Source organism: Drosophila rhopaloa, unplaced genomic scaffold, assembly GCF_018152115.1.
Source record: "Drosophila rhopaloa isolate 14029-0021.01 unplaced genomic scaffold, ASM1815211v1 contig_2, whole genome shotgun sequence".
Classification (NCBI taxonomy): Eukaryota; Metazoa; Arthropoda; class Insecta; order Diptera; family Drosophilidae; genus Drosophila; species Drosophila rhopaloa.
The window spans coordinates 5,207,185-5,220,330 of NW_025335083.1; the positions used below are offsets into that span (position 1 = coordinate 5,207,185).

The 13,146-nt window shown below is 35.8% G+C and overlaps 2 protein-coding genes across 2 annotated transcripts in view; both read right to left on the reverse strand.

The window, feature by feature from the left end:
* The window catches only part of LOC108050592 (CUGBP Elav-like family member 2), a 121,852-nt gene extending 113,918 nt beyond the window's left edge, over positions 1–7,934 (reverse strand). The window contains 1 exon segment of the mRNA XM_017132349.2: positions 7,659–7,934. The gene's annotated coding sequence lies outside the window, so the exon portion shown is untranslated.
* LOC108050593 (2',5'-phosphodiesterase 12) lies at positions 2,358–5,820 on the reverse strand. The gene is made up of 2 exons (XM_017132353.2): positions 5,213–5,820; positions 2,358–5,154 (listed from the first exon to the last, which is right to left on the reverse strand). The coding sequence occupies exon 2, from the start codon at positions 5,050–5,052 to the stop codon at positions 3,235–3,237; it is 1,818 nt and encodes a 605-aa protein (XP_016987842.1). The 5' UTR covers positions 5,053–5,154; positions 5,213–5,820; the 3' UTR covers positions 2,358–3,234.
* Positions 7,935–13,146: the final 5,212 nt, after the last annotated feature.

Genomic DNA, 13,146 nt, shown 5'->3' on the forward strand with positions numbered 1-13,146 from the left:
ATTTTTTTACAAAACTATAAAATATTACTTGTTCAATATCCAGTACAGGGTAATCGAAGGAGACATCAAAAAAATAAAAAGTTATTGGGGTGACCCCAACGAAGGAAAAGGAGAATCGCAGACAGAGACGGTCCAAGTGCATTCATTGTCCCTCAAACTCGCACAGAGATAAAGGAAAACCGTAGGGGAGATGAAAAACAGGCGGCCAAAAGGCGAGAAAGAGACAGGACTGAAGCACGCAAATATGCCAAAGCTTGCTGAGACAACAAACAGGAAGTACGCATTTCCTGCACTCGAGAAAAAAAAATAAAATAAAAACATTCCGAGGACTAGAACTGACTGGGGAAATGAAGAAATCAGGGGACGAATCTGAGCAAAGGGAAACGCAGCCGAGACACAGTAGAAATGTCGCGACGACAACTTTTTGACACAAAAGTGCCTGGAAAACTGTTTTTCTTTAGTTTCCCAGCCAGTGTCGCCCTTCGCCGTGAAATTAATTGAAACTGACTAGACCTCTGGGGGGTGGATGAATGGGAGGGGGCGCAGACTTGATCTTGACACTGTCCCCTGGCGATGTCCCTGAACTTGCCAAACACTGCGAGCCACCTTTATCCCCTGTCATCTCCCAAAAGACCCTACAAATTTTAGAGTTACGGTGTTTACTGGCGTAAAGCAAACATCTACAAGTTTATGGTTATACCAGATGTTTATAACTCTTGAAAATTGCATTTTGTAAATGAAACACCATTTTTATTAACAATTTGTTGATGAAAAAAATATTTATATTTTTATTATATTAAAAGCTTTACCTTTAAATATAATAATACTTTAACTAGTATATAAAGAAACGCAAATTAACTTTTTTAAAAAGAATAAAATAATATAACTACTATTTTGATATACCGAATATTAAATATGTTTTACGGCCTCCCCAAGAGATTCAAAGATTTTTTTATTGTAACCAAACATGTTTGAATCTGAAGATCTACTCATGGTTTAACGAAACCTATAAAAATATCTTGATTAATAAAATTCCTTAACTTGTTCGAAAATCAGTTCAAATTGACAATAAATTAGGAAAAAGTTAAAAAATTTGAAGTTTAAACCCCGAGTGACTCTGTACCATACTTGTCCACTCAGCATTCCTGAGCACCTTCCCCACCAAATGAGTTTCGTGTCACAAGTTGACCCGGCCGAGATTAAGTGGGCGTTTAATTTGCCAACTCGCACCCTCCACCCCTCCACCCAAACCCCTCCCCCCGTTAGCCCCATCCATCCCTACACACTTCTTACACCCTCGTCTATGAAAATACTGCGTTAATGTAATCCACGCTCTTGGCATTTCCGTATGCTTCCGTTTGCTTTTCTCCATTGCTTTTTTATTTTTTTGGGAGTTTTTGTGCAGGGCTTTGTCCTTGGCAGTTGCCTCGTAACTTTGCCACTTGGATGATCTCTCTCTCCCTGCTGTTATGCCATTTTAGCTTAATCAACAAAGTAAATAAAATGTCCTGGCGACTGACCCTTGGACGGAGGTAATTTTCTGGCATTTTTTTATGAAGTCATAGGGCTTTGCTTAATAAGTTAAATATAAATATGTATTTTCAAATAAATATGGGATTACTTTTTGGGCATAAATATGGCTTATTATAAGAAAAACAATTTGGCATCCAGTTTTCGCAAGCTTATTTGGAAAATACTTATACAGAGTTCTAATGTATCAGTCATAAAGTGAACGCAGTAAGTAAATAAAAAAGAATAAGCAACAACTATACTGATTGCTTATAAAAGCGAATATTTATAGAAATAGAAAGCAACCATTCAGAACTATGCAAATTTTTAACCATACCCACAACTCATTAAGGTTTTTTGAATTCATCATTTCCATGTTACTATAGAAAATCAGAAGTAAATCAAGCGAATTCACTTTGAAGTGCAATAACAATGTGACTCATATGAGGAAAATGAGGAGCTAAAGCAAACCAAACCGAACCGAGAATTGAAAGCAAAGCTTCCCTTTTCCCCATGGCAAAGAGTTAGTTGTCAACACGGGTCCCACGTAATTATAGAGTTGCAGGGCTTATACAACACCACCCTTACTCAAACAGCTATGGGCAAGTTAATAGCATTTCGGTATCTGAAAATAAATATCAGGTTTATTTGATACTTTTTTTTAAAAAAGATGGTAAGTCCAACCATAAAAAATATTTTTAAAGATGGTAAATTCATACTATAAAAAATATTTTTTAAAAGATGGTAAATTGAAACCATAAAAAATAAAACAAACTATAACTAATAAAAATCCAACTGAAGAATAAAATTTTAGAGAGTTAGATTAATAGGGTTTTCTCCATTTCTGTGTAATTTTATTATTATTATCTTTTAGACATTGGCAATGCCTTAATATTAATAATGCAAACCTCCACACACAGACAACATTATAATTTAAGAACTATTACTTCAACCACCAATGCGGCGCACATCGAGACACATTTCACTCGCTTTCTAATAATTTCTGTGGAAAATTCCGATTGCACATGTGGGACTTTATATTGGCAGCACTGTGGAAACCAATTAAAATGCTGCACTGGCTCTGATTATGGCAAACGACAACGTTGTGGGGAGTGGCGGTGTGAATAGATTGGTATGTGTCAACTAAGTGCAGTTAATTAGTGCGAAAATCACTTCAGTTGGCTTGGGATATTTTTTCCTCTTTCAGTTTTCTTTTAAGCTTTTTTGTTGTTGCCACCTCCTAGTCGAAAGGTTTTTCCTTGGCGAATTTTCACGTTAATTGCTCTGCGTCCTGCAATCAGCCGGAAAACAGGAGCAGAATCAGGGAAAGGCAGCAGCTTGCAAGCGAGCTAAGCCACTCAGGGATTTACTCAATTTGTTGTCACTTTATTCCGCAATTTATTTCGGTTTGTTTTGCCAACACATTCTTTGTTTTTTTTATCGTATACATTAATTTCCTTATTTTTGATATTCCATGGATTATAAAACATACAACTACTACTTTATAAGGATTTGCAAAACATAAAAAGAAAAAAAAATGTAATAAAAACTTTTTTAAAATGGATTTGAAAACGGTTAATATTTATTTCTTTAAGGTTAGATTTAAATATACAAATTTGATTTGCAAAAGAATTTGGGATTCATAATGATCTACATTTTTGAAATACCCGAGTTATTAAAATAATTTAAGTATTATCAAGCCTCAAATTCCCTTAAAATATTTATTCAAGACTCTGACTTAAATCTAAGATCGGCTACAAGAGCAACATGATCTGATGGGAATACAGCTGATGGAATGCCAGCATCAGCCTTTAACTGGTCCTCCGTTGGCAAAGGAACATACCGTTTCAATTCAAAGCAGTCGTTTTGGTAGAATATGTAGTCCAAACATCCCGAAAATAGAGTGGTGTAGTGTGTGTACTCTGGTGCTCCACATGCCGAGACCATTTTGAATGGTTGTGAAAGCTGAACATTTGAAACGGCCTCTTCAGAATTACTGCGCCAATCCTCCAGACTTTCATCCGCGACTTGCTCTGTCATTAACTTGTATATTCCACATTCGGGAACACTATTAAAATCGCCACAAAATATCAGTCCAATATTTTGACGGCTACAGATATTGAAATCCTTAACAGCTTGAGTTATTAGGTGCTCTATAAAAAGCATTGAAAAACCCGTTTGCAAAAGTCTGATGTGATCTGCATCTGGGTGAAAATATAAATGCGTGTTGGCAACAAGAACATATTTGTCGGTTTCCTTTACCCTTAGCAAACATGTTTGTAGAGTTGTGGACCGATCACAAATACGTTTTGCCAATTGAGTATTCTCTTTGATTTGATTCCAAAGGCTTTCAAACACGGGCAGTTCAGAGATACAAGATCCCAAATGCGTTACTTTAGAGTCTAGTAATTCAAAGCGGGATGTTCTAAAGAAAATGGCAACTCCTTCTGCACAACTGCCTTTCGGGGCGTGGATACCCTGAAAATTGAACGGAGGTTGTTCTAGAATCTCCTTTAAGTCAAAATCAAATATCCGTTGATCGACCTCTTGTAGGCAGATGAGATCAGAGTTATATCCAATGATTTCGTTAATAAATAGTGGTTTTCTATAGTCGATTTGCAGATATTTGGATGGGCAATATGAAAACAAGGTTGATCCTGCGTAATCACTGCTCGCATACAAGTCAGCCAATAGATTGTAGGTCACCACCCGAATTTCATTGGGGTCTCTTAAATAATTCGGAGTGTGGCGGTGGCGCATTTGAAATGGGCAAATTCCGGGCGCAGGCTGTACCGCAGAAACTGATACCTTTTCCACTACAGGACCATCCACTCCCTGTTCATTTCTCGGGGTTAATGCAAACTTAAGGTAATAGGCGACATCTTGAGGCGTCACTAGATACTGAAATCCTTCTCCACATAGTTCCCATTCAGCATCTGTGGGCTGTTTTGCCTTATACCATAATCCCTTACTGTGCCGACGTTGACCGAATTGAATCTGCACGTTAGTCGGATAGACCACGAATCCTGCTAATATACACGAAGGCAGTTTAAGGGATGAAATCCACGGTGGGTTAAAAACCATGTCGTATACAGTATCTACCACCTGCAGTTTAAGTCCAGTGATATCTTTCGTGAAAAGTTCATCAAATGTCATTTCATTGAAGTTTCCATCGTAACTATCGCTATAAAGCTTTACATTAATCTCTGCCGGGGGTTTACCGGATTTTTTGTATAGTTTTGCAAGCCTACTTTGGATATTGCTCTGAATCCTGGCCAATATAGCATTAATAGGTTCGTTCATTTGACGACGAAAATTGAATTCACGATTAATATTCAAGTTGGTGTTCACAAACCGAAAAACAATATCAAGGTCCTTGCTATCACTTGCATTTCGAAAGTACACTTTATCCATATTGATAGAGCAAGAATTGCTATAAAATCTGGTCAAAAATGAAACTCTATCCTGAGTTGAACTTCTGTGAAATATTTTGTTTCGTAAGTAAGAAACAGCCAGACTTTTTGCACTTTTAGTAAACCCCATCAATCATCCAAATTTCAGATCCGCGAGTAACGTGAAGATCGGTTAACAATTGTAGGTCGTACTCCGTGTAAACGATGGGTTCTCTTTGTTATGCCGGTCAACCTAGTATAAAATAACTTTATTTAAGATGCTGTGGTGCAGAGACTATTTACAAACTCACGTTTTACAAGGTTATTGCGAAAACTAACGCTTTGAAGTTATTTTACACTTTTAAATCAGCAAGCAGCCGTCTTACACCAAAGCAACATCACTTTCGCAGTCAGAAATTAGGGGAAACTGCTCCGACTCCGATAAAACTAAGAGAGTTTTTCACTTTTACGCTCTGCCACGCTGTGATCAGCTGTTTTTTTGGCATTCACCCCGAACTGAAGCACATGCGCTGAATAGACAAACAGCTGATCATGAAAAAAAGCTTTCAAGTAAAAGTTACAAACTTAAAGCTTCAATACAAAAGCTTTTATATTAAAGCTCTCATTAAGAAATTGATATACTTTGCTATATGTGTGTATTAGCATATGTACATATGTATTTCTGTAAGTGATCAAGATTGTGATAATTAAATCCTAGATTTTATTTTGTATTCCTAAAAATTTTTCCTTGAAGGAAAATAATCTTTACTTCTGACTTGTTTTGTATTTCTAATACTATTTAAATATGATTAGCTGTATTAATGTATTTTACATTTGGTTAATTAAACAGTTTATTGCAACACTTTAAGTGTATCCTTCGAAACTTTATTATTCTCGAAAATACTCGCCAACTCAACTATAAAACCTCCTATTTCACTTCGGACGAAACTTTCTTCATAGCATATAACATAAACATTAAGCTAAGTGTTACGATCCAAATGAGACATGTTCTCTCCGAAAGAAACTTAACTTTTGGCCAAGGTAGCAAGGACAACTGAGACGACGGCCATAAAAATGCAGAACAGAAGCCAGATCATATGGGAAGAGCGTTTTTGGGGAAGGGAGAAATGGGAAAGGAGCACAAGTGCATAAAAAGCAGAAACAAGCCAAGAGTTGACTTGGCCAGGGCCAGAAAGGAATTGGCCTGGCCCCGAAACAGAGTCAACAACTGTGCGCCACACGAGAGTTTGCCAAAAGATTGCAATACAGAAAAATCAAAAACAAAAAAGAGAAAATCGCATAAAACTCTATAAAGGAAACGGAGGACCAAAAAGGACAACAGCACGGAGGGGCAGGCAAACGAAACCAATTGAAGAAATGTTGCTGACACCAAAAACGAAACTGCAGGAAGACGCCGATGATGAGGATGAGCCTTGGAACGAGGATGAACCTGGGAATGAGGCTAAGCTTGAGGATGCAGAGAATATTCTTGGGGCAGGGACATGGAGCGGACGCGGTAAGGACAACAACGAAATTAGTTAGCACTTGAGAGAAAGCAGCTTTGGCTCAGGTCCAGGACTCGTTGCTGGCTTACAACACCTGCGGGTATAGAAGGACCTCTTGCTCCTGCCGCTCTCCTTCCTTATTGACCCCAACTAGTGATGGCCAAAAGCTTCGATTGCGCACGAGGGATTGAATAGTTAGCAATGAAGGAGTCTTTTAATACTGCACAGAAAAAATAATTTGATTTTTAAATTAAATTGCAATACGGAAAAATTTCTTCAAAAGGAGCTCATTTTTAATTTTTACACCATTTGTACAGAGTGGGTATTATTTAATTTTAAGCTTTTTCATTTAGTAAGATCACCAAGTTTTTATTTCGGTTTTTAAACTATTATTATTAGGCGATCCTAATTATATAACAATTGAGGTATTTGAATGCATTTCCAGGTAACGTTAGTTCCCATTTTTACTTAATATATAAATGTATATTCAAATACCTTTTTTCCGACATATAGAATGGAAGTAGCTTTTATCATTTAGAACCACGGATATGTTAAATATGTTAAGCCTAGCTGTCGAACACAGCAAAACTGATTTCAGGACGGTTACGCTGCAATATTAACTTTTCGGAAGCCCATCAATTAAAACTGGAACATTCTCCCAAACTATCAATATATGTCGAATGTAATGCGATTTCTACTGAAACAAATACTTGTCTTAAAACCACCACAAGTTAAAACGAATCTTTTTTTTAATATATTTGTATTTTTTACCTGCAATGAATTTTATTGTTTTGATTTCATACAATCAATGGTTATTATTTAAGTCAGATATCAGAAATACAAATACATTTTTTTCTCAGCCTGCTTTAGAAAATAAAATGTTGGATCTTCGCTCGAACTAAGTAAAAGTATTTTTTGTATTAAAAATATACTCTTCGATGATTCATTATTTTTTTCATTTTGATGTTTTTCGACCACTTTTGGTCCATCACCACCAAAAATAGTAAACCAAGTTTTGGGAGGCAGGCAGCAATTAAATAGCCTCGAGTTCTCCGAACTCAATTGCAGCAATTTCAATAACTGTTGAGAACACTCAAAGGACGAAGAGCTCCTTGCGATAATCTGTCATGCAGTCGGGACCCCAAGAACCCTGTCGTTCACCCCCACACAGGATCCACTCCCCCATTCACTCCAACGACAACTACAATATCCGCTTTAGGTCTCGACACTTGAGCAACTTTCTCGCACTCACCTATTTCACTTGCTGCAGGAATTTGTGATATTTCTTCTTTTTTTTTCTCTTTACACTTGTAATATTTGTAGCCGAAAGAGGAGAACTGGGCTATTTCATTTGTAGTTTTGTGAGGCGAACTACTTTATATATTTTTTTGTGGATTTTTTATTTTTATTAATAAAAGAATGAAACGTGACGCGGTACGGCCGAAAAGTTAATACATTGAGAATTTTGCCACCAAGAAGCCGAAATTGATGAACTTTTATAAAATTATATGTACGCTACACAATCTGATTTAGAAACACTACAACTAAAATTTTTTTTTTCAATATTGAAACTTTTTGACATTCTCTGAGATCAGCCGCCAAGCCAACTTTGATCGAAATTGTTGTTTTTGTCTTGTTTTTAATAAAAAATTTAGTTTAATTAGTTAAAGTAAAACCATTATATTTTTTCGGTCAATAAATTGTCTAAGATCACGAAGGTGAAACAAAGTTTCAGATAATACAAAATGTATTCATTCATTAGTTCGATGAGCCTACCGAACGATTGACATTAAAAATAAATGAATCAACAAATATAAAAGTTTTGCCAAGAAAGTCATTTGCTAAAATTGGCAAGTCAAAAAAGAAAGTCAAAAGGGTGAGCAAAAAAACCCAAAGAAATTCAATGAGGCTGAAAATTTCCTGGCTTGATTCCAATTGAACGCAAAGAAACAAAACAAAACTCGCGTTTCTAATCAATTAAAAAATACAACAACAAGGAGAGAGAAATCAAGAGTGGGAATGATTTTCGGCAATAAATAAATTACAACCAGCAGGCAGTCAAAGAGATTAAATAGAAAACGGAGAGAAGTAAGGGAAGCTGGTTTCGAAGGAAGAACAAAACTTCACTACGTCTGCTGCAATTTTAATTACGACTGTGATAAGAGCAGGACGAAAGTAATGGAAAGGCGCTAAGGAAACCAGTTAGGAAGATGTGGGAGTTCGATTCGACTGTAAAAGTGTCCAGTACTTGGAATCATTTTTACCTTTTTTTAAAGATTTAATTGGTATTTTATCCATAACATTTATTATGAAACTAATTTTTAATAAGGCCGGTTGCACTAACATAATAACATCTACAGGATCCAAATCCATATTAGTCTATGTTTTCCATTGTTGCAATGAATTTATATTCTTCATCTTCCTTTTGATTCTAACAATTTATCTGAACAAGATGTAAAGCATATTTCGACAGGCCGAACCACATAACCAAATCTTTTTTTTTATTATTTAATGTTTTTAAAAACACATTACATCATTTGTCACTTATTACAAAAATGTAATCTTGTGTTCTGTAGTAACTTATTTAAAAATGTAGGATTTAAAAAAACATTTTTTCGATAACTTAAAAGGTTAGGTATTGATCTACAATTTTTCAAGCACTACTCCAATTATGTAATGAACCTTATTTTAAAAATTTCGCAAAAAAAAATATTGTGTATTTATTTAATAAAAAAACATGTTATGCGAAAAAATTAAAAACAAGAAAGGAAAGCTAACTTCGGGCGGAGCCGAAGTTGATATACCCTTGCAGAATACTCTGTAAAATATATTCCCCAAAATTATTCATATGATGCATTCTTAATACTCATAAAAAATCCCAACTTCCTAACTTTAAAAACACCAAAGTTATTGCATTTCCGATCAATCAGTTATATGGCAGCTATAGGATATAGTCGGCCGATCCTTATGAAATTCGGCATGTCGGATTGATTAGCCAAATATAAAACCCATAGAAAATCCCAACATTCTAACTTTACAAACACCAAAGTTATGGCATTTCCGATCGTTCAGTTATATGGCAGCTATAGGATATAGTCGGCCGATCCTTATGAAATTCGGCATGTCGGATTGATTAGCCAAATACAAAACCCATAGAAAATCCCAACTTCCTAACTTTACAAACACCAAAGTTATGGCATTTCCGATCGTTCAGTTATATGGCAGCTATAGGATATAGTCGGCCGATCCTTATGAAATTCGGCATGTCGGATTGATTAGCCAAATACAAAACCCATAGAAAATCCCAACTTCCTTACTTTACAAACACCAAAGTTATGGCATTTCCGATCGTTCAGTTATATGGCAGCTATAGGATATAGTCGGCCGATCCCGGCCGTTCCGACTTATATACTGCGTGCAAAGGAAAGAAGGGTGTGTGCAAAGTTTCAGTTCGATATCTTTAAAACTGAGAGACTAGTTCGCGTAGAAACAGACAGACGGACAGACAGACGGACAGACGGACAGACGGACAGACGGACAGACGGACAGACGGACAGACGGACATGGCTATATCAACTCAGGAGGTGATCCTGATCAAGAATATATATACTTTATAGGGTCGGAGATGTCTCCTTCACTGCGTTGCACACTTTTGACCAAAATTATAATACCCTCTGCAAGGGTATAAAAAAACCAATAAAATTGTGAGTTCTTATCTTAATTGCTTTTCAGAATATGTTGTGAATTCAATTTTATTTTGATAAGGCACAGACACCAAACATTTAAAGAATTCACATTTGATTTATCTTTTGTTCACATATGTAAAGAGTATCATACCCTTTCACACTCCTATTCCAGGGTATAATACGGGAAAGGCACCAGCTCAACTAATCCTTTGGCAAAGACTTTGACAGTTGTCTTAGCTTGCACAACAACAAAAAACAATAACATCTTCATCATCATCATTATTTCCAGCATTGTGAGATGAAAAAGCACAATAAACAAAAGCAAACGAAATAACAACAAACATTATCGCACATCATTATCGTTGTCATTCAAGAAGCGTTCCAGCTTAAAAACCCGCCCCACCCCACTGTCTCCTATGTATTTGCTTTATTTTTGTGTTTAGTTAGTTTTTATGAGCGTCATTATTTTCGCTTGCCATGGCGCTAAGCATCTTAAGTGGCTTTTCCTCCCGCATTTCCCTTCATTTTTTGGTCGAGCACTTTCCTTGTGTGTTTGTTTGCATAGGCGCAAAATGTCTTCGTCAACTTCTGACGATTTTATAATTTAACTTTTGCCGGGAGCTGCCGCCGTCGTACTGTTTTTCCTCTTGCTAGTTTCGAAAACAACTTAATAATAAGTGAGTGTTGAGTGCTGGTTGGAGGAAAGTTGACTTGGTTAGAGGAAAGGCGGTTGCAATTAAGGTGGCGGCGCTTGGTTTTTTTTTTTTTGGTCTTTTTGGGCTAGGCAATTATTATAAGGGATCCATGGTGTGCTGCATTTAGAAAGTTTTCAGTGCGGAAATAATTGTCAAGGATAACTATGGTAATTGTAAGGGATTACTTGTAAACTAAAAGGCAAAACCATTGCAAGGATCTTTGTTTTAGTCATATACATGACTTTTCATAAGGTATGTTCTTAATAGGGGTGCATCAAAAATATATTACCTCAGAGGAATTCACATTGGACATTTTATAAATCCGAAAATATTTTGTGAAAATATATTAAAAATTTAAAATTATTAAAGTTAAGCTCTGCCATCTGTCAAAATGCACTGCCAATACCACAAGCTATGAGCATCTTCTTTCTTTAAATAACACTTATAATTGCTAATAACCTCTAAGATAATGAATTCAGTGATTAATTTTTTTAAGTGCGGTGCCAACATATACATTCAAATAACTGGACTCTACCATGTCCTTACAGAGTTACGCGATTTATGGCCTTTGGACTGCGGAGTGATAACTAAAATCTTCATGCTAAATCACAAATCTCTTCTACAGAAGGATATAGCTAGACCGAGTGGGCTATTGATCCTGATCAAGAATATGAAGGGTTATAGGGCCATAAACGCTTCCTCCTACCTGTTACACACTTTTCAACGAATGCATTTTACCACTTTACTCTAAGTATATACATTTAAAAAATTTAATATAGGGTAAAGCTAATTTTGTAACGATTTTTTTGTTAGACTCTATATTTAGGAGTTTTATTTCAGGAACAGACCAATGACATTTTAAATGCTTCGCAATATAGACATCAAATAAAATTAGGTTGGCGAGGTATGAAGTTTTTCCTTTGTTCTAATAACATTTAAAAACCACCTGAAAGTTTAACCTACTATAAATATCCATCCTTCCACTCCACAGCTGAGCTTACTCACCTGTTAACTTAACCCGAGGCTTAAAGGTGGTTTAACAACTCCCAAACTTAGCTTAAGGTCTAAAAGTTTATTCTTAGTTGGCTAATTTTATAAAGTTAGAAGTCGGCCATCTGTAAAAGGCATCAAGTTGAATATGCCAAAGTTGATAATAAATTGTTTACATATGTTCAAGACTTCACATCTTCATCAATATACATTTATTTGTCAGAGCTGCTTTATTTTATAAATATCAAACAAATGGCTTGGAACACAAGTGAAACATATGCTAAAAGCTAAAGGAAAAGAATACGAAAAGCGTAAACAAGAAGCTTTTCATGCTTGACATGCGTTAAAGAAAAGAAAAACTAAGAACCCACAGATACATTGAGAACATATTACAAAAGTCAAGCAAGTAAAAACAATAAAAAGACATACAAAGTCTGTGTATAAAAACCTGAAAACAATGATAACATAACAAGAACGCTAGAGAACTAAGTCGAAAAAAACGTTGCTAACAAGCAAAAGGGAGAAACATCTTTAAGCTTTTTTCTCCACCACACACCCCCTCCATCAATGCAATTTATATGCGAAAGGCTGAGACCACGCTCCTTATTCGTTACCATAATAATGAAACATCTATAAATTGTCAGCCAGTTCTATCGTTTCCCGCTTCCCAGCTTCCCCTTCTGTTGTGCGAAGTCCCCTCGAGGACCATAAATAATATTATTATGGCTCCAGGAGGCGACTTGTATTTGTCAAAGCAAACAAAACTGCTCTCGGTTTGTGGGGGTGTGCGAAGAATCCTTTTCCGTTCCCCCGGTCCCCCCACTTGAGCCCCTTGCCTAGTTAACGGCATTATTATTGGCAGCCATTATTCATGCAACAAGTGATGCTCAATGGCAGAGCGGCAACTTCCGTCTAATTACGGCTAATTGAATGGCTCTAAGTTCCGGGATTTGTCAATTGATTTGTAGTGGGACTTTCATACAATACGGGAGAATATTGATCAAATTTTATATTTATTGTGTGTGCCAAAACGAAAGTATTGGTTTTCCAATAAACAAAATAAGGTTTAATTTTAAATTAGTTAAACAGAGACACTTTTATTTCCAAATCTAATTAAATCAATTTACTGTTGAAAATATAATATTAATTTTTTTTTAAATAATAAGGTAACCATGAAAAGTTATTTATATGTATGTATATACCACAGTGTTATTTTAATCATTAATTCTTTGCCGCACAAGATCCAAATAATGCAAAAATATATGCCTTAAATTAACTAACCGAAATCCTTTAATACCATGTAAACTTTAAATAGTTTTTATCGCCTCATATAAACCTATTAAAAAAAACACCAACTGTCAATCAGAAA

Coding starts and splice junctions, on each gene's coding strand:
- LOC108050593 (XM_017132353.2), bottom strand. CDS start 5,052: ATGGGGTTTACTAAAAGTGCAAAAAGTCTGGCTGTTTCTTACTTACGA.